The sequence below is a fragment of the Pleurodeles waltl genome, chromosome 3_1 (assembly GCF_031143425.1).
Source record: "Pleurodeles waltl isolate 20211129_DDA chromosome 3_1, aPleWal1.hap1.20221129, whole genome shotgun sequence".
Classification (NCBI taxonomy): Eukaryota; Metazoa; Chordata; class Amphibia; order Caudata; family Salamandridae; genus Pleurodeles; species Pleurodeles waltl.
Window position 1 is genome coordinate 999,004,905 of NC_090440.1, and position 20,283 is coordinate 999,025,187.

At 46.8% G+C, this 20,283-nt stretch overlaps 1 protein-coding gene across 13 annotated transcripts in view; it reads right to left on the reverse strand.

Moving 5' to 3' along the window:
* Nucleotides 1-20,283, reverse strand: part of BAZ2B (bromodomain adjacent to zinc finger domain 2B) — a 1,256,112-nt gene that overhangs the window by 559,862 nt on the left and 675,967 nt on the right. For 7 of the 13 annotated variants that reach the window (XM_069224189.1, XM_069224190.1, XM_069224188.1 and 4 more), the window contains 2 exons: nt 7,541-7,649; nt 7,207-7,308 (listed from right to left, as the gene is read on the reverse strand). In XM_069224189.1, the coding sequence (XP_069080290.1) occupies nt 7,207-7,308; nt 7,541-7,649 (211 nt within the window). The remainder of the gene's footprint in view (nt 1-7,206; nt 7,309-7,540; nt 7,650-20,283) is intronic. The other 6 variants (XM_069224194.1, XM_069224193.1, XM_069224199.1 and 3 more) reach the window with 1 other exon arrangement.

The window sequence follows — 20,283 nt, forward strand, 5'->3', positions numbered from 1 at the left end:
ACTGAGGTATAACTAAATGTCAGTAGCAAACATTTGTAAATCCGCAATGTGCCTGTTACTGTGTGTATGCAAGGCCTAGATAGGTGTGACGCAGTTATTATTAATGCCATGTGGCCCCCTGAAATGGCGGCTGCCTGACCTGTAAGGTGGGACAAGGGGACATGAGGTAACTGCGCTGGCGTTCTACACTGTCGCAGTAGGCGGTCAAAGACCGCAGCGCAATCCTGCATTGGTTAACATTGGACCCTATGGGTCAGAGGAGCCAATGACAATGTACGCTGGCGGTGACGGTACGCACCGCCGCGGACGTGACCGCCATTTTCTGTCTGTTCACTCACTTGATACCTGACCTTCGACAGGAGAGGACCTACACTGCAAGTGCTGCTGTGACCATAGTCTGGAAGCGACGATGGCTCATGTGTCTGGGGAAAGGGCCCCTGCCTTCACTTTGGAGGAGTTGCAGAAGTTAGTGGATCGGGTCCTCCCCCAGTACACACAACTGTACGGTCCTCCAGACAAACAGTTGAGTACACTGTGAGCATGCTGCATGGGCAATGACTGTTTGGAGTGGTGTGGATGGAAGATACATGGGGGGGGAGGGGGATTGAGGCCTGCATGTGCGGACTGTGAGTGTATGTGCGTCAGGGCAAGGGTGGGAACGTGGGCCAATGAATGTGACGGTCCGGACTGTTAACGTTTTTCCTTTTCCACTGTACTATTCCTCTAGGTCAGCGCCCACCAGAAGAAGGATATTTGGCGTGCCATCGGCAAGGATGTCCGGACCTTGGGGGTCCACCACAGACGGAGCACCCACTGCCGTAAAAAATGGGAGGACCTTCGCCGCTGGAGCAAGAAGACGGCAGAGGCCCAGCTGGGGATGGCCTCCCAACGTGGGAGGGGTGCCCGTCGCACCATAACCCCCCCCTGATGTTCCGGATCCTGGCGGTGGCGTATCTGGAGTTGGATGGGCGCTTGAGGGCATCACAGCAGCCACAAGGGGGTGAGTACCGTCACATCCATCTGAGGCAGGCTATGTGGCACCCCAACCCCACCAGCGGTAAGAGCCATTTACACCTAGTCAGGCTCCTGTGACTTCCATGTGTGCAGCAATCGGGCATAGGCCTTGTACCCCATGGGCATCTAGGAACTCTAAGTGCATGGCATAGTGCAGAAGGCTGCTGTGTCTGTAGTGTCCGCCAACGGTAGTGGTATTGAAGGCACTGAACTTGTCTTTCTTCTGTCTTTCCCCCACCGTTTTTGTGGTCTCCCTGTTCTTGTGTGCAATAACATTATCAGGTGGAGGAGCAGTGGCACCGGAGCAGGAGGGAGCTGCATCCCACTTGGCCCTTGGGGGCGAGACAACAGAGTCTGAAGCCACCAGTGGGGAGCTCCACGGTGGGGACAGGAGGTGACGTCAGCGACAGCGACTCCTCCTCTGACGGGAGCTCCCTTGCGGTGGCGGGCCGCTCTGTGCCCCGCATCAACAGGTACAGCCGCCACCCCCCCTACCAGCACTGCCCTCCCAGCAGCCCCTCAGCGTGTGTCCCGTGGCCGTTCACACAGGAGGATGGGCATCTCCTTTGCCCCAGGCACCTCAGGCCCTGTCCCAGTCAGCCCTGCTGCCCTAAGTGAGGAGGCTATTAACCTCCTGAGATCCCTCACTGTTAGGCAATCTACCATTCTGAATGCCACCCAGGGTGTTGAGAGGCATTTGCAACAAACAAATGCATACCTGGAGGGCATTCATTCTGGCCAGGCAGCCCAACAGAGAGCATTTCAGGCTCTGGCCTCAGCACTGATGGCAGCCATTGTCCCTGTGTCCATCCTCCCCCCTCCAACTTCCTCCACCCAGACCCAATCCCCTGTACCTCAGCCTATCCCAAGCACACCATCAGACCAGCATGCACACACCTCATCACACAGGGGTGGCTCAGGCAAACATAAGCACCAGACATCCCACAGGCACTCACACAAGCATCATTCCCATGCAGACATACCAACATCCACTGCCTCCACTGTGTCCCCCCCCCATGTTGTCCTCCTCCCTCCAGTCTCGTCTCCACTCAAGTGCATGCACTACATCCTCAGCCACTACCTCCATCGCCAGCACAACCATCAGCACACACCGCTCACGTGCAATCACCACCCCCACTACCATTTACACATCCCCGGTGTCCTCTACCAGTGTGTGTGAGCCCACCTCCCAAAGTACACAAACGCAGGCACACACCCACCCAACAGCCATCCACCTCACAACAGCCTCTAGCCCATGCACCTTCACCCAAATACAGCATTCGTACACCTCCTACAACCACTACCTCTTCCTCCACTCCCAACCCCCCTCCATCTACCCGTCCCACTGTGTCTAAAAAACGTTTCCTGTCTAACACTGACCTCTTCCCTACACCCCACCCCCCTGTCCGTCCCCTAGGGCCAGCCTTTCCAGGTCCCAACCCAGCACCTCAGCCACCACATCACCGGGCACAGTGGTCCCAGCAATAGCGGGCTTTTGGAGTGCGCCAAGCATCAGGGCAGCCAGTGTGCCACGTAACGAGGGCAAGGACATTCCGCCACCTGCGAAAGTTAAAAAGTTGCCCACATCCCAGAGGGAGAAGGCGAAAACACCTGTCACCAAGGGCTCAGGGAAAACAAAAGGGGATGGTGGCAAGAGAGCTGCGCCACCATGCAAGGTGGAGAAGGGCCAGAAAATCAAGGGCAGGTCAGGAGAGGGCATGGAGGCACACACTATGGGACCAGTGTCACACCTTCAGTCCGCGGAGAAGACCGCCACCAGCACCCCATTCATGGAGCCCGCCACCAGCACCGCCGCAAGCACCGCTGCCACAGAGTCCGCCGCCAGCACCGCTGCCACAGAGTTCGCCACCAGCAACACTGCCACAGCGGCCGCCGCCACCAGCACAGGACCGATGCCACAGTGTCCGCCACCAGCACAGGACCGATGCCACAGCGTCCGCCACCAGCACAGCACCGATGCCACAGCGTCCGCCACCAGCACAGCACCGATGCCACAGCGTCCGCTGCCAGCACAGCACCAATGCCACAGCGTCGGCCGCCAGCACAGCACCAATGCCACAGCGTCGGCCGCCAGCACTGCAGCCGACACCGCCGCAAGCACCGCCAGCGGACCCACGACATCCTGAGCCAGTGGCACCACCGCAGACATGGCTGCCATCCCCAGTGGTCAGTCGACCAAGCCTGGTGGTCAGTTCCAGGAGCCTGGGCAGCTTCCATGATGCACCACTTTCAGTTGAGAAAACCATCCACTACCTCTGTCCTTGGCAGGATGAAGCACTCTGGGCATAAAGCCCCCTCCAGAACCAGTGAAGAAAGGCATCCACTACCTGCGTCCTTGGCAGGATGAAGCACTCTGGGCACAAAGCCCCCTCCAGAACCAGTGGAGTATCACATCCACTACCTCTGTCCTTGGCAGGATGAAGCACTCTGGGCATAAAGCCCCCTCCAGAACCAGTGAAGAAAGGCATCCACTACCTGCGTCCTTGGCAGGATGAAGCACTCTGGGCACAAAGCCCCCTCCAGAACCAGTGGAGTATCACATCCACTACCTCTGTCCTTGGCAGGATGAAGCACTCTGGGCACAAAGCCCCCTCCAGAACCAGTGAAGAAAGGCATCCACTACCTCAGTCCTTGGCAGGATGAAGCGCTCTGGGCACAATGCCCCCTCCCGAACCAGTGGAGAAAGGCTTCCACCTGAGAGACTGGGGCTTTGCACTCCCCAGGATCCAGCAGTGGGCAAACCACCCAGTGGAGAGACTTGAGAGACTGTGGCTTTGCACTCCCCAGGATACAGCAGTGGGCAAATCACCCACTGGAGAGACTTGAGAGACTGTGGCTTTGCACTCCCCAGGATAAAGCAGTGGGCAAACCACTCACTGAATAGACTTGAGACTGTGGCTTTGCACTCCCCAGGATACATCAATGGGCATGGAGCCCCCTCGTGGAGCAGTGGCGTCGTGCACTCATCCGGCTGAGGTGCCCCCCTTCCCTTCACCCAGAGGTGCCTGTTTCATTTCGATCTGATGCTTCTCCGTTTGAAGTCTGGCATTGAGTGTGGGCCTCTCCCATGCATTTTGGACCCAGTGGTCCACGGACAATAATTGGTGCACTATCCGGATTTGTGTAGTTGGTGTACATAATTGTACAGACTGTATTTCGAGTTTTGACTACTGTTTTTTTCATGATTACAATCGTTCAACTCATTTCCTTTTGTCCTTGCGTTCTTGAAAGGGGGGTGGTGGGGTGTAAATGTAATGTTGCAGCATGTATTTGTGTGTATGGTGTTGTGGGTGGGGGTGTTGCGTGTGTGTGTGTCACTCTCTTTTCCCTCCCCCCCTCCCCTGTGTTGCAGGTGCAGTACTCACCGTGGTCGTCACCGCCGTCTTTGTTGCTCCAGATAGAGAAGCAGGAATACCATCGCAGGGAGTATTTGGAGTTCTGGCTCCATGGCATCCTGGTTCCTCGTGGGGTGTGGAGAGGTGAGTGTTTTCCCTTCCAAGTCCTGTTTCCGCCATGTTTGTGTTCGCGTTGGTTCCTCCCCGGAAAAGGTGGCGGATTAGCCTCTCATAATAGTGTGGGTGGTACATTGTCTTCCGCCTATCTGTTGGCGGTGACCGCAAAGCTGTTTGTTTCTACCGCCGTGGCGGTCGGAGTGTTAAAGTGGCTGTCTATGTTGGCAGTTTCCGCCATGGTTGTGATTCCATTTTTTTTCCGCCGGCCTGTTGGTGGTATTACCGCCGCTTTAACACCGACCACCAGGGTTGTAATGAGGGCCATAATGTCATAACACTATGAAGGAATACTGTGTCAACAGAAGAGCAAGCAGAAGCAAGGAAGAGGAAAAGATGTGTAAATAGAAAAGGAAAAGAAGGAAGTAATACTGAATGGAGGGAAGGATGAAAGGAAGGACGGATGAATAAATAAGTGGGAGGATGAAGTTTGGGATAAACAGATGAATGTGAAAGAATAAGTGGATGGGTGAAAGAATGAATGGATGGGTGAAAGAATGAGTGAATGGATAGGTGCAAAGACAGATGGATGAGTAAGTGAGCGAATGGATATGAGGTGGACATGTAGAAGGATGGCAGACTAAAGGGGCAGATGGATGAGTGACTGGCTAGGTGGGTGGACAGGTGAAAGGGTGCCAGAGTAAAGAGATGGATGGATTGGTGGATGGACAGGTGAAATGAAGACAGAGTAAAGGGAGGAATGGATAAGTGATGGGCAGGTGAAAGGTTGGCAGAATAAAAAGATGGACCGATAAGTGGTTGGACTGGTGGAAAGGATGTCAGAGTAGATGGATGGATACATTAAATAATGGGTTGGTGGGAGGGTGGATGGCACAATGGATGGATTGATGCAATGAGGAAAGATTAAATGATGGATGAAAATATGAATGCATGGAAGAATGTTAAGGTGAAATAATGGATATAAGCAGGTGGATGGAAGGGCAAAAGGATGAACAGATAAAATATTGGATGGAAGACACAGAAGCTCTTCTAAGGAGGGGTCAAGCTCACTTGCTTTGCTTCTTTTGTGGCATCAGAGCTTTTATGTAAAATTAGGGGGTGCTTTAATTTTCTGGCTACTCCCTTGATTATCATCCCAATAATGTGAAATATTCTGACCATCCTGTATGGATTCTGAGTCAAATGAGGCCTCAAGTCATCAAAGTTACTGGCGAAAAGGCAAAGGTACTGCCTAAGTGTCCTCTCACACAAATGGCTGTGCCTTAGTAATTTCATAATGAGATATTGGCTGAGACCTATCTAGCCAAACTTGGTTCTACCTCAGTGTTGGGGTCAGGTCCAGAACTGGCATCAGTCTCTAGGGAACAAGCATGGTCTCTGGCAAAGGAGTGGATGTATGGGTCATAGCCAGTGAGGGATTGGGCAGGAGTTTAATAGGATCTACCTTGTTAAACTTACCTTAGGATGGGGACCAAGTGCACAATTTGAACCGTAAGGGGTTTACGACCTGTAGAAGAACTGCTTCATGTGCTCTGCGATATATAACTTTGCCACCCCTCTCCTAATGACCTTTGAATGTATCAGGGAGCATTTGTCGCATTATTTCAATCCTTCTCAAACAAAGACATCAAAGAAAGATGTGATGTGGTTCCACAACAGACATCTACTTCTTGCGGGCGTGGCATGACTTGAAGCATGTGTTCTTCGGAGGAGGCAGTTCCTTACCACACAATTACAAAAAGGATGTCTTGGAAGTTGGGAAAGAGTGACCACGTTTAGGGCCTGAGCTCTACATCCATGTCAAAGCAAGTTGAAAAATGGAACAGACTTCAGAGCACAAATGTGGCACCTAATTACAACTCCATACAATCACATGTAGAGGTGGGACAAAGCCAGCTTGGAGTTTGATGGTGCCCCATCTACATGCAGGAGCAACTGCTAAACACTTTCTAGATTCAGTCAGATGCCTGGGCGAATTCAAAAGTTGAGGAATCTATGGTTAGAAGTATTCAGCAGCAAAAAGTGGTAAGGGCCTTCTTTGGCACGATTGTAAAGGGTTCATGTAAAGAATCTGTGGGAGCGAGTACTGATTACAAATAATATTTGAACATCTATTCTAATAAATGCAAAAAACACTTCTGGGAACCTGTATGTTGTATGGATAAAGGAAATAGTCTCTGGTATGAAAATAAAGATGATGTTGAAAGGTTTCGCAATGAATGTTGAGGGAATAATTTTGAATAGAATTTAAAGTTTAAGATTCTAAGCTTGAGTATGCAAGCAATCATAATTTCAAGCAGACTGGCAGCCTCTTAAAAACAATAATGGAAATGTCAAAAACCTGGCTGAATGCAATTTTTGTTTAACCTAGATTATGTGGCCACTAAAACAGTACTCAATTAATAAAGTCAATGAACCAAAAAGCATTCAAAATACCAGACAGTTAACATTTTGCTCTGAAAATACTTATGATTCAATACAAGCGTGTCCAAGAAATACTCAAAACCATTCAGGTAAACAATTTAAGCTTTCAAACAAAAAGTGTATTGATTTTGGAAATGCCTGCCATACATTGATATTCATAACCTTTAATAACAAACAACCTCTAGTAAACTGTACCTCTACAATGTCTGGGGACAGTATTCTATAAATATTATACTCTTTAGATCAAAGGATTGACTATTTTTTTAAATGTGGATACCTGTGGTCCATCTCTGGCTTCATAGAAGTCACCCACTCTTAATTTTGCACTGAAGCTGAAATTGTGCCTGGAGATATCCATAATTCCATTTCTGCAGAGATACTGAAAAAATCACATATTTTCCACTTCAGGCTTTAATAATTACAACCTAACTTTGTAGCACAGCTATACTGATATGTGAAATGTTTTCCATGTTTCATGTATCAGAGACATGCGTCTAAAAGAGCTGACCACAAATTGATAAAAAAAAAGTAATGAACTACATTTCTGCAAGAGATGTATTCATTGAGTGTACATATTATCAAAAGGCTGACTGGTTTAGAAAATGAGTTACCTTCATAACTTCAGGGTATTGCTTAAGTTTCTTCCCACATGGGGTAATGTAGGATACTTCTCCTTGAAGCCGCTCATTGACGTTCCGTATCCTCGTTTCTCTTTGCCATCTATATGAAACAGATTACTGTTTGTTACAAAATAATCATTTTACATTTTCCTAATGCAGATAAACAAAATCATAACATGAATAGAAATAAAAGAGTTCACACTACATATTAAGAACGATCAACACACACAATTAAGGGACAAAAATAATACATACATCATTTTCCAGTCATAACATTAGTTACAGAGAAGTGATATTGTTTCTCTGAGATTATAACAAACTTTAGACCACAAACAAAACACACATAATTTTCAAGGTTATTGTAGCACTTAAAATAGCATCTTCTACAAACCAATAACAACCCACATTCCTCTGCGTATGGCAGACAGACAAATCATCTTACAAAGCCATAACAAAGCCAGGCTTGAAATAACAAGACTAAAAAGATACAAATCAGGAAATAAGCATGTAAAGTTACGTGCGAGGAACGTGGAACAATAACACACAGACAGGGCTCACTTCTTCATTTTCAGTAAGGACCTGTCAATACAGTATTTCAAGGAACACCATGTCCCAAGATTATAGACAGGGTACTGCTCACCCCGTCCCATATAAAATAGATTTTACTCCCCATTTCTACATGATCTTGAATCGTTCTTTTCCCTCTATAAAGCACACTGCTCTACTGCTTTCCAGTTTCCATTATAAAGTTTCCAATAGCAGAACATACATGTACATCTCTGAAATCTCCCTGAGGCACCAATTTCCATAGGTTAAAAGAACATGTTACTTACCTTTGGTAAGGGTTCTTCTGGTGAATATTTTATCAACCACATGTCCCTCGCCACTGAATATTCCCCAAATGCCAGACTGGATCCAGAATCTTTTTCTAATTATACTTCTGTGAGAAGCTAGGTGGCCTTGTGCAGCTCAACATTGGCTCCATAAAGCCTCAGAAGTGAAGCTGCACCTAAGAGCCTCCGCTGAGCGCTGACCTGAGCTTCTTGCGTTTCTCTTTTTTGCACCCTCAGACATGCAGCATAAACATCTGCTGGTTACACTGTGCTTATAACTAGGGACCTTTTCAGATGTTACAATTGTTACCAACGCAAAGTAACTTGTGCTGATGGATACTACAAATCAAAGATTCCTCACTTTAGAATAGATACCAACAGTAGTACTTACCATTGCAGGGAGGGAATAGAGGGTGCAGAATGGACTCGGGGGGAGGGGAAGTTTTGCAGAACTGATCACGAGATGCCCTTCCCACCGAACATGGTTGTTAAAGGAACAGTGCTTTTTGAACGTATGCACTGATGCCCACATCACAGACTGGAAAATGTCAAAGACAAGCACTAATACAGTGGTAGCAGTATTATCCCTGCTGAAATGGGATCTCTGACTTTTTGGAGGCTGTTTCTGGACTAGTGCATTAAAGGCTGTTTGTGTCCCAAGCACTGCAACAGGTTACAAATTTGCCCCAGTGCCAGCATACATGGATTTCATTTAGGGGCTCCTCGTGGCAAACATGGTATCTACCACCTCAGGCAGTAAATCAAACCAGTCAATTTAGACGACTCCATTGACACACACTGAGGTGTAAATTGTGTAGATTTGGGTGAAGGACACTGCCTTGTTGCAGAGACAGAAAGTCCTGCTGCAGTAGTTGCCTGATCGGAGGACAGATTCTCAGGAGATCTAGGTACCAGATTCTCTTGTCCCTATCCGTAGCTACCAGGATGACATGGGTCCAGTTGTTTTTGATCCTCTTCAGAATTTGGGCAGGAGAAGAAGTGGGTGGAAGGTGGAAACGAGTCTCTTGTTCCATTCCAGCCAGAATACCTGATTAGTGTCCTTGTGGAAACTGCTGACACTGCACATTCTCAACAGCGGCAAAGAGATCTTCCTAGAGTTCTCACCACTGGTGGAAGATGCCCTGTGCCACCTCGGGATGTAGGCACCACCTGGGACCCTTCTTATTTAGTCTGCTTTGGCCTCACTACCAGAATGATGCCCTGGAGCTCCAGTCACCCCCAGAGACGCAAAGTCTCCTGGCAAAGGACCAAAGAACCGGCAATGCCCTGGTTACAACAGTATCATTTGGCAATGGTGCTGTTTTTGAAAACTTGCGCCAGCCTTCCCTTGATGGATGGCTAGATTAAACGGCCAATAGCTCCAGTAGATTAATAGGGAGTCAATTCTTCACTGAAAACCATCTCAAACAAGTGACTTCCCCCAGCAGATATGTGCTTGTCACCACACCACTGTTAGCTTTGTGTGGGGGAAAGGAGAGTGGCATGTCGTAAGACTAACTACGGTTGGTGAGTCACCATTGCAAATCTTGAACTTCCTCTCCTCAACTGAGATCAGTGATGTAAGAAAGGTATCCTTGATACTGAGCGCACCGGGACTTTTCAAAGTAGAGCTCACATGTGCCATATCTGGCATGGCTGAGAAGGAGGATTAACATGGCTAAGAAGTCCTAAAATAACCGTCCCCTGAATCCAAAAGCGAGCCTCAAACACCAGGATCATAGCCTGAATATCCTAGACTCATTGCTGCAGAAGAAAGCCCTGAATATATGGAAGCCTCTGAGGGGGAATGAAATTGGGTTTCATCATTAATGAGCCAAAGCCCTAAGTCAAAAGGTCTGCCCGGAGATGGTCCACAAACGACTGCAGTGACACAGCCAATCATTGAAGTACAGGGATAAAACAGCTCCCAACCCCCAAAGATGGGCATCAAACACCTCCATCACTTACATGAATAACCAAATTATGCTGGTGAACCGAAAGGTAGCGCACTAAATTTCAATTGCAGGAACCATCTGTGAGACTTCAGGAAGGACATATGAACCATGTAAGTTCAATGAGGCCATCCAGTCCCGTGGGTCTAATGAAGATACTATCTAGGACAAAGTGAGCATTTTAGATCCATCTTTACAAACAAATACATTACAGGGACAGAGGTCCACGTTAGGCCTCAACCTCATCCTTTTTTGGAGATGGGGAAATAGTGAGAGTAACAACCCATACCTTTCTCCGAGTCCGGTATCTTTTCAATGGGACCTTTGGAGAGCAACTGGTGTACCTCGTGTAACAGGATGGTCAGATGCTCTTCTTAAATCCATTCCGGTGTAGGAGGGATATTTGTGTGGAGGAGAGAAAAGATAGTGCCTAACTGATCATTTGCAGGACTCCTCTACCGGACATGATAAAAGGCCAGTCCTGAAGGAAGTGCTTGATCCAACCTCCCAACTGGGTGGTCATGCGCTGCAGCGGGCAAACTAAAGCTGCTTGTTAGACTTAGTAGATGTGGCCCTGAAAAGACTTGATTGTCTGCTGCATCACTAGTTGGGAAGGCTCTCTCTGCCTTTAGGCAAGCCCTCTGGAGTAACCCATAAATTTCCTAAACTGATGAATAATTGTTTAGCATTGGTCAACAGCCATTGTAACTCAACTGTCCTTAAAGCATTCCAAAGCGGAATCCGCCTCCAGCTGAAGAGGCAGAGCCCATAAAAGGATATGTCCACCAGCAAAGCCTGCAACGTGGCAGAGAATCTCATCCAGGCAGGTCTACAAAGGTAAATATTGGTGCCAATCACCTAGGTAATCTATGGTATCCAACAGGTACGCATAATATATTTAACAAGAACTTGCCCATCATGTATCATCTCGGCAAAAGGGGCCCTAGGATCCCCTGAGACTGCCGTCAAGACCTCACAGGCCACATCCCAAAAGAGCATGAGTTTATCAGCCCAACAGACAGAGTTTAAAAAACACAATGGCAAACTAGTGTACAAAATAACAGTTTGGCAAAGGCATCAATCCTCTTGGATTCTATATCCAAAGGAGTGGCTGGAAATGAATTAGGATTCACCTTACCGGTCGAGCTCCGCACAATAAGACTCTCTGGAGTGGGGTGCTGAGTGAGAAAATATGTGTCACCAAGAACCCGTCTATGACATACAGTCACTTCAACTGCCCTCTGAACCACCACTGCAAAAGAATTACTCGGTTTAATTAGTGGCCTGTGTGGTAAATAAAGTTCTATATCATGTGAGGTATCAAGCCCACTGACATTCAGTAACTCAAGGTATAAGGAATTATCATACCAATGAGGGGAGAGTAAGCCACCTCCAATTTACCATATCAACAACCTAGGGTGCACCCTGCTCTACACAAGAACAGAGTCATAATGAAAAAGATAATGAAGCCTCTGCTGATTGCTGCAACAAGGATGAGACACAGGTTTGGTGTCATGCTCCATGACAGGCTCCATGGCAACCGGTAGCAATGTTGTAATTTCAGTTTATGGTCCGACATGGGAATTGTCATCGGAATGGAGGGAACATGAATGGATAGTGGCACAAGAGTGGAAGTCTTCACCGGAGTCTGTACGGGCCTGGTAACATATCCCAAGGAGACAACCAGCATTAGGAAAAGAATGGTTGGCAGTAACCTGAATGGAGCCCCTGCAGTTTTGTGGAGCCCGAAAGTACCTAAGAAGGGGTCGGAAGTACCTGATCTGCTGTAGGGTTGGATAATGGCCCAGGGAATATGAGACACAATGGACCAATTGAGAAACCGGCTCAGTGACTAGTGAACTCAGCAGAGTGAGACTTGAAGCATCTTCACACCCTCACACCTCCTCTTTGAATTTGGATTGGCGGGATGGGATTGAGCCCTCTTCTGCTTTTGTATGCTCGTCTTTGCGCTTGGACAAGCTAGAAGACAGAGTGGGAAGAGGAATGGTTGCAGGAACGACTCTGGGACCTGTGACTTGAAGCAAGTTCTGTGCAAAGGCAGTGATTTCTTGGTTGTGGCCCAAGACCAAGCACCAAATGTACCCTTTTTCAGGTTTGTGACTAATACCGGCTTCCTATTAAAGGCATGGCATGAATTCTGTTGTTTTTGCTGGGGACATCGCACCTTAGCACACTGCAAAAGTTAACAGAAAACCTGACAAATTTGTGAGCATCACTCCGATCCATATCGGAACACATGGCAGTAAAGGAACTTAAGTTAATGTGCAGGCATGGCCCTTATATGCTGCTCTGCTCTGTCATTTCTGTGGCAGTACGGAGCCGAAGTTGAGCTGCACAAAGCCATCTAGCACCAGGAGAACTATTACAATAAGTCTTAAAATCCAGTCTGGTGACTGTGGAAAGGAGATGAGTCTGAGGTCTGAAATATTCAGCTGAATTTATATTTAGAATGATATCAGTGAACTTAGTGAACTTATGCTATTAATGTTCACATCTACTGATTGCAGGTCTATGATCCTCTTTAATATGAATTGCTCCTTCCCAAAGCAACTGATGAAAATTCAACATGTGCAAGGAAAAGATACTTACCTTTGTTCACAAAATTCACAATATTTATGATAGATACCTTATCTTCCCACAAATGTTTCTGCTTTGTGAATATCCTCAGGCCCCACATTGGACCTGTAAACCTTTTTTGAGTAATAGCTCTCCAATGCGGTTAGGTGGAGTAAGTGGTCTCAGGTTCGACTCCATCCATCCCCAATAAGATGACCACAGAGTACATAAAGAGACAACTAGTGTGCTGGGGTCAGTTCCTATTAATATTTCCATGTTCATCGAGGCATGTGGAGAGGAACTGAGAAAAATCAGCTACAATACTGCATAAAATATGTGTATACCTTAGGATCTTATTAACTCCGTAAGTGCGGAGGCATAACCCACAACCCAGTGCTAAGCATTTTGACACTTGGGGCAAATCTCACACACTTAAATGTTCATAACTTTTTCCTCCACAAAATATATCCATGCCAGATTTGCATATTTCCCCTCAAACTGCTGGGGATCCCAAAGGCACCTAGGGTTTGTGGATTTCTGTGGGCTGATTCTGAGAAAATAACCAAAATGTTCTACATTTTCCTGTTTTCATTTGGGTGTGGGGCACTTTACTGTGCGAGAAAGTGCAGGATTTTTTGATTAAAATCAATAGGATGTTTGGTATGCTAGGATTGCTCTTTTACCACCTTTCAGGAATAGGCTGAATACATTTAACAAAAAGAAAAACACACATATTGTTTTCAGTTTTCCAAGTGGTATTCAATACTTGCCATTTTTGCGTTTTCTACCTACTTGCAGGTTATGGGAGAAAAGTGTGAAACTGCGAAATCCAAGGATGACTCTGAAAGCAGCATATTAATTAAAAGTAGGCAAATGGCTAAAATCAGCAAGGGGTCGTTGGTGTAGCCCACTCATGTTTTTCCCAAAGAAACCTATCACCGAAATAAAAAAGCAATGAAAGTAAGTCCAAAAAATAGGAACAAGTGACAATACCTTCATTCATATTTTTTTTACTCCAATGGCTGGCCTACAAATGTAAAATACTGTTACCTCAAACGGACTCTTACAGTCATAGGAACAGATAGTTTTTGGTCACTGTCCAAAAACAAATAATACCCATAGCCATCGACCAAGCTGCAGATTATAATTGTCATGTGCTCCTACTATGCATTAACTCATAAGGTAAAATTGGATGAAGGAAAAATGGCTATCAAGAAAAAACTGGGCCTGTAGGTTTCAGGAATGTCCAGGGCTGGTAAGGTTCACTGGGTGCCAGCTGAGCCAGAGCCCAAAAATTGAGCCATTACCCATGGCAAGGGAGAGGACTTATTTGGTCACAGTCTTAATATATGGAAATACATAGAGCGAGGTAACCATTTTTCCTTTCCCTAAAAAAGGAATAGTGTGAGGCGAAGGAACGGACCGTCCTTCCCCTGGCACAAGATAGTTTTTTTGCCTCCGGGCAGAGGAAGAACATGGGTTTTATTCTCTTCTGCCAACACATGTCAAAACTACACCCCAAGCAATCAAAATTCCTACACATATACCATGGGGATGGCTGCAGTTTTCAGGCTGTAGGTCTCATGGGAGGGTGCAGGAAGATCGTTTTTCGGACACGCCCCCACTGCAGCACACTATCCAAGGTTCTCCCCCATGGCACTTACCTGGAGAGGTTGCAGGCAGCATTCAGGTTCAAGAATAATGTAGGCAGACTCCACCATACCATAGTGTGAGTGTTTGTGTGCTTGGGGCCATTTTGTGTAATATATATATATATATATACACACACACACACATACATACACACATACATACATATATACACACATACATACATATATACACACACACACACATCCCCCCACATACATACACATACATACACATAAATACACATACATACACACCCACATACATATATATACACCCACATACGTACACATACATATATAGATATATATATACATACATATATACACCCACATACATACACACACACATATACACCCACACACATATATATGTATATATACACACCCCCATACATGCACATATATATATATATACACACATATATACACACACATATATATTTATTCTCATACATATACACACACACACATATATATACACACAAACATACATACACACACATATATATATATATATATAAATACACATATATAAATACACAGATATATACACACACATATAAATACACACACACATAAATACACATATACATACATACAAATATACACACAAATATATATATACACACACATATATACATACACATTTATAATGTAGGAAAGTCCTCCTTTTTGCCCTGGTTACCCCAAACTTTTTGGACAGATGGAATGGTTTCTTACCTGTAACTCCAGTTCTCTCGTAGGGGTATTTCCATGATAGTCATAAGCACTGAATAGTTCCGTGCGCCTGCTGGGGACCCCGGAGCACTGATGTGAAGTATATTCTTAAGTGCAGATACCAGCCCTTTGAAAAAGGTCTATCAAAACCACTTAAGAATAACACTGTGCAGCCTATGTGAACAGCTACACAGGCCAAATTGTTGAAAAGAAAACAGCTGTAGTGTAAATTCACGTTCAAACACCCATTTATTCTAGAAATGTAATAAAAAATACATTCTCATACTTTATTTACACCTCTCATAAGAATAAAACAATGCAGGGCAGTGTAGCCCATAGGCTGCCATTATACAGAATGTAAATAGAGCTGTGCCTTTAAGAAAGTAAAGTCTTCCTGTATCCCATTATGCACAGCAAAAGGCAGTTGCCTCAGTTCTTTTTGAAGGCTTGTAACCGGATATAAAGGAACAAAACATTTGTTGGAGTACCAACCTCGATACTACTATGGCAACTTTTCACTCAATATTAAAAACATCGAGTTCTGTTTAAAGTGGGTATGCAAATTAGGCTAATTGTAATTGGCAATATTAAACTATCTATAAGTCCCTAATACACTGCATTGCTGAGGTGCTCAGTGTCATTTTAAAGGCAGACGAATAAGTTACTTACCTTCGGTAACGCTTTTTCTGGTGAATACAGTAACTACCTGTGGATTCCTCACCAAAAGAATTCTCTCCTCGCGCTAGCCCTCGACGGGAATTTTTTCTAGCTGTGCACGTCGACGATGACGTCGCAATCGCCCGACTCCACGCAACGCCGTATGACGTCATCCAGGCAATAAGAAGCCCTCGCCGACGTGCAGACGTCAGTTATCACCATTTTTTACGAGCCATAGAGGCGAACAGGTTGAACCTAAAGTGTACACACTCATCCAGAATAGGTGAAAACAAAACATTTAATATAAAACTCAATATAAATCACAATTATGAATTTTCAATTTGATACAAAAATAAATAAATATATATATTTGTACAATTCCAGTTCGAAATATCCTTTTCACTACCTTAATTTTGTAAAGGAAAAGGATAAACCATGAACACAACTATATGCTTGAAACAGCTATATACATATATATACAAGTCCAAGGATGCGCACCCAAAGAAATCCTGGTTTGACCAGTCAGGCAACGGGGAGGTGGGTGGGACCGTGAGGAATCCACAGGTAGTTACTGTATCCACCAGAAAAAGCGTTACCGAAGGTAAGTAACTTATTCTTCTGATGGATACACCTACCTGTGGATTCCTCACCAAAAGAATAGAGTCCCCAAGCAGTATAACCTCCAGTGGCGGGTGCCTAAATGGTCAAACCAAGAAATCTTGCAGCACCGAGTGAGCAAAATGGCCATCCCTCCTGACCTCAGAGTCCAAACAGTAATGTTTGGCAAAAGTATGGAGGGATGCCCAGGTCGCTGCCCTGCAGATGTCAGCCACAGGAACACCTCTAGCCAAAGCCGATGAAGCTGCTTTGGCCCTGGTGGAATGGGCACGAAGCCCCACAGGTGGATCTCTCTTCGCCAAAGAATAGCAGATCTTAATACATAGAATGACCCACCTGGATAGCGTTCTCTTGTGGACCGCTCTACCTTTCCTCTTCCCCACGTATCCAACGAACAGCTGTTCATCCTGTCTGAACTCTTCCGTCCTGGCGACGTAGAAGCTCAGTGCTCTTCGCGGATCCAGCCGGTGGAGCCTCTCTCTCCTTGGATGGGTGAGGTGGAGGGTAAAAGGAAGAGAGAGTAACCGACTGCCCCAGGTGAAAGGGTGTAACAACCTTCGGTAGGAAAGCCGCCTTGGTCCTCAACACCACTTTGTCCTTAAAGAAAGAAAGGTATGGGGTTTCCACAGTGAGAGCCTGAAGCTCGCTAACCCTTCTGGCAGATGTTATGGGCACCAGGAAAACAGTTTTAAATACTAGGAACCGTAAAGAACAAGAGTGCATAGGTTCAAACGTGGCCCCCATAAGAAAAGTTAAAACTAAGTTGAGGTCCCACTGAGGCATAACGAATGGCGTGGGCGGATAATTATTAGTGAGTCCTTTTAGAAACTTTAAAACAATTGGTGATTTAAAGAAGGATGGTTGATCAGGAAGGCACAGAAAAGCAGATAGTGCAGACAGATAACCCTTAACAGTGGCAATTGAAAAACCTTTCTGTGCTAGATAGAGCGCAAATGACAAAATGTCAGATAAACAAGCTTTTAAAGGGTCTAAACTATTCTCTCCACACCAGCTTGTAAACTTAGCCCAATGATTTGCATAGATTGACTTGGTGGAGTGTCGCCTGGCCGCTAAAATAACTTCCACCACATCTGGATGGAGAGAAAAGGAACTCCGATTGCCCCGTTCAATCTCCAGGCATGAAGATGCAGGCTCTGGAGGTGGGGGTGCTGAATCTGCCCCTGCGACTGCAAGAGGAGGTCCACCCTGCAAGGGAGACGGAGCGGAGGGCAGAGTGTTGGAGTAGGTCCGAATACCACACCCTTCTCGGCCAATCCGGAGCTATTAGGAGGACTTGGGCTCGGTCTTGGAGGATCTTCCTAAGAACTCGAGGAATCAAGGGTATGGGGGGAAACGCGTAAAGCAACTGACCCTTCCAGGTCATCTGAAACGCATCCCCCAAAGCTCCTTGCACCGGATACTGGGGGCTGCAAAATAGCGGGCACTGCGCATTCTCTTGAGTGGCAAACAGATCTATTTGCGGATATCCCCACATCCTGAAGATACCCAGAACTAGATCTGGATGAAGACGCCACTCGTGATCGACCGAGCTGCGTCGACTGAGAATGTCTGCACGCACATTCAGGACTCCGGCCAAGTGATGTGCAATCAAGCAGATCTTGTGGTTTTGAAGCCAAGACCAGAGACGAAGATCTTCTCTGCAGAGAAGATACGACCCCACTCCTCCCTGTTTGTTTATATACCACATCGCGGTCGTGTTGTCTGTTGGAACCTGGACCGATTGACCGCGAATGGAAGGGAGGAAGGCCTTGAGTGCCAGACGTACTGCCCGCAACTCTAACAGATTGATATGAAACTTCTGTTCCCCTGGAGACCAAAGGCCTTTGAACTCCAGGTCCCCCAGATGAGCTCCCCACCCTAGAGTGGAAGCATCCGTTACCACTGTGGTCACTGGCAGAGGCAGCGAGAACGGCCTTCCTTGAGACAGGTTGTCGACCGCTGCCCACCATCGAAGATCCTTCGCAGTGTCTCTGGAGATCTTTATTGAATCTTCGAGATCCCCTTTGTGTTGAAACCACTGCCTGCGGACGCACCACTGGAGAGCCCTCATGTGCCAGCGTGCATGAGTGACCAACAGTATGCAAGAAGCAAACAGACCGAGCAGACGAAGGACTTTGAGGATTGGAACTACCACTCCATTTCGAAACAATGGAATCAAAGCCTGTATGTCCTGAACCCGCTGTGGCGGAGGAAAGGCCGATTCAATGTTGTGTCCAATACTGCCCCTATGAACAGGTGGCGTTGAGAGGGCTCCAGGTGAGATTTGGGTACATTGACTGAAAAACCCAGGTCGTACAACAATTGAGTCGTCGACTGGAGATGGCACTGCACGAGCTCTGGAGTATTGGCTTTGATCAACCAATCGTCCAGATAGGGAAACACAGCAATCCCCCCTCCTTCTGAGCTCTGCTGCTACCACCGCCATCACCTTTGTGAAGACTCGAGGTGCTGAAGTAAGACCAAAGGGAAGGACCGCAAACTGATAATGCTGCGATCCCACTACAAACCGGAGATACTTCCTGTGCGATTTGAGGATCGGAATATGAAAATACGCTTCCTTCAAATCGACCGTCACCATCCAGTCTCCTTCGTTCAACGCCAAAAGAACCTGTGAGAAGGTCAGCATTTTGAACTTTTCCTGTTTGAGGAACCAATTCAAAATCCTCAAGTCCAAAATCGGTCTCAGCCGACCATCCTTTTTGGGAATCAGAAAGTATCTTGAATAGCACCCCTGACCCCTCTCTTGCTCGGGAACCAACTCTATTGCACCTTTTTGTAATAGGGATAATACCTCCTGCTGTAACAGGAGAAGATGGTCTTCCGAACAGAAGGATGGGCGGGGAGGGAAGGTCGGAGGGAATTCCCAAAAGGGAAGAGCGTACCCCCTCTTCACAATGTCGATGACCCAGGAGTCCGATGTTATGACCTCCCACATTGGAAGAAAAAAGGCAAGTCTCCCTCCTACCGGAGACGAATGGACAGGGAATGGTGGAGGACTATGGCTGCTTTCCTTGCTGCACCCCTCCCGAGGAAGATGAAGAGGCAGAGTGCTGCAAGGTGGCTCCTCTCGTACGGACTCTGCCCCTGCCCCTGAAGGATCTGTAAGGCAGGGTAGAAGCAGATTGTTGTGGTCCTTGCAATCTTCCTCGAAAGGAACCACGTCCAAATCCCTTAAATCTCCGAAAGCCTCTAAAGGTGGATGAGGCCGACGACTGGAGTCCCAAAGACCTAGCTGTCGCTCTGCTCTCTTTAAAACGTTCTAAGGCTGAGTCAGAGCTTTTCCCCATCAAACGGAAGATCAAGGAGTGTGGCCTGCACGTCCGTCGAGAAGCCTGATGATCGAAGCCAAGACTGCCTCCTAGAGACTATGGTCGTGCCCATAGCCCTAGCCACCGAGTCCGAAGTGTCCAATCCAGACTGGATCACTTGCGTCACAGCCGTTGAGCATCCGCTAATAGTTGCAGCATCTCCTGGGACAAATTAGGGTGGCCCTTCGCCTCTTCCATAAGGGCATGGATGTAACGCCCCAGTATGCATGTGGCATTGGATGATTTTAGGGCCATACTGCAAGATGAAAATGTCTTTTTAGCAGTATGGTCCATCTTTTTTGACTCTCTGTCCGCAGGGGCCCCAGGAAACGAGCCAGGAGAGGATCTGGAGGAACATGAAGCTTGGACCACTAGGCTCTCCGGAGTTGGTTGCCTGGA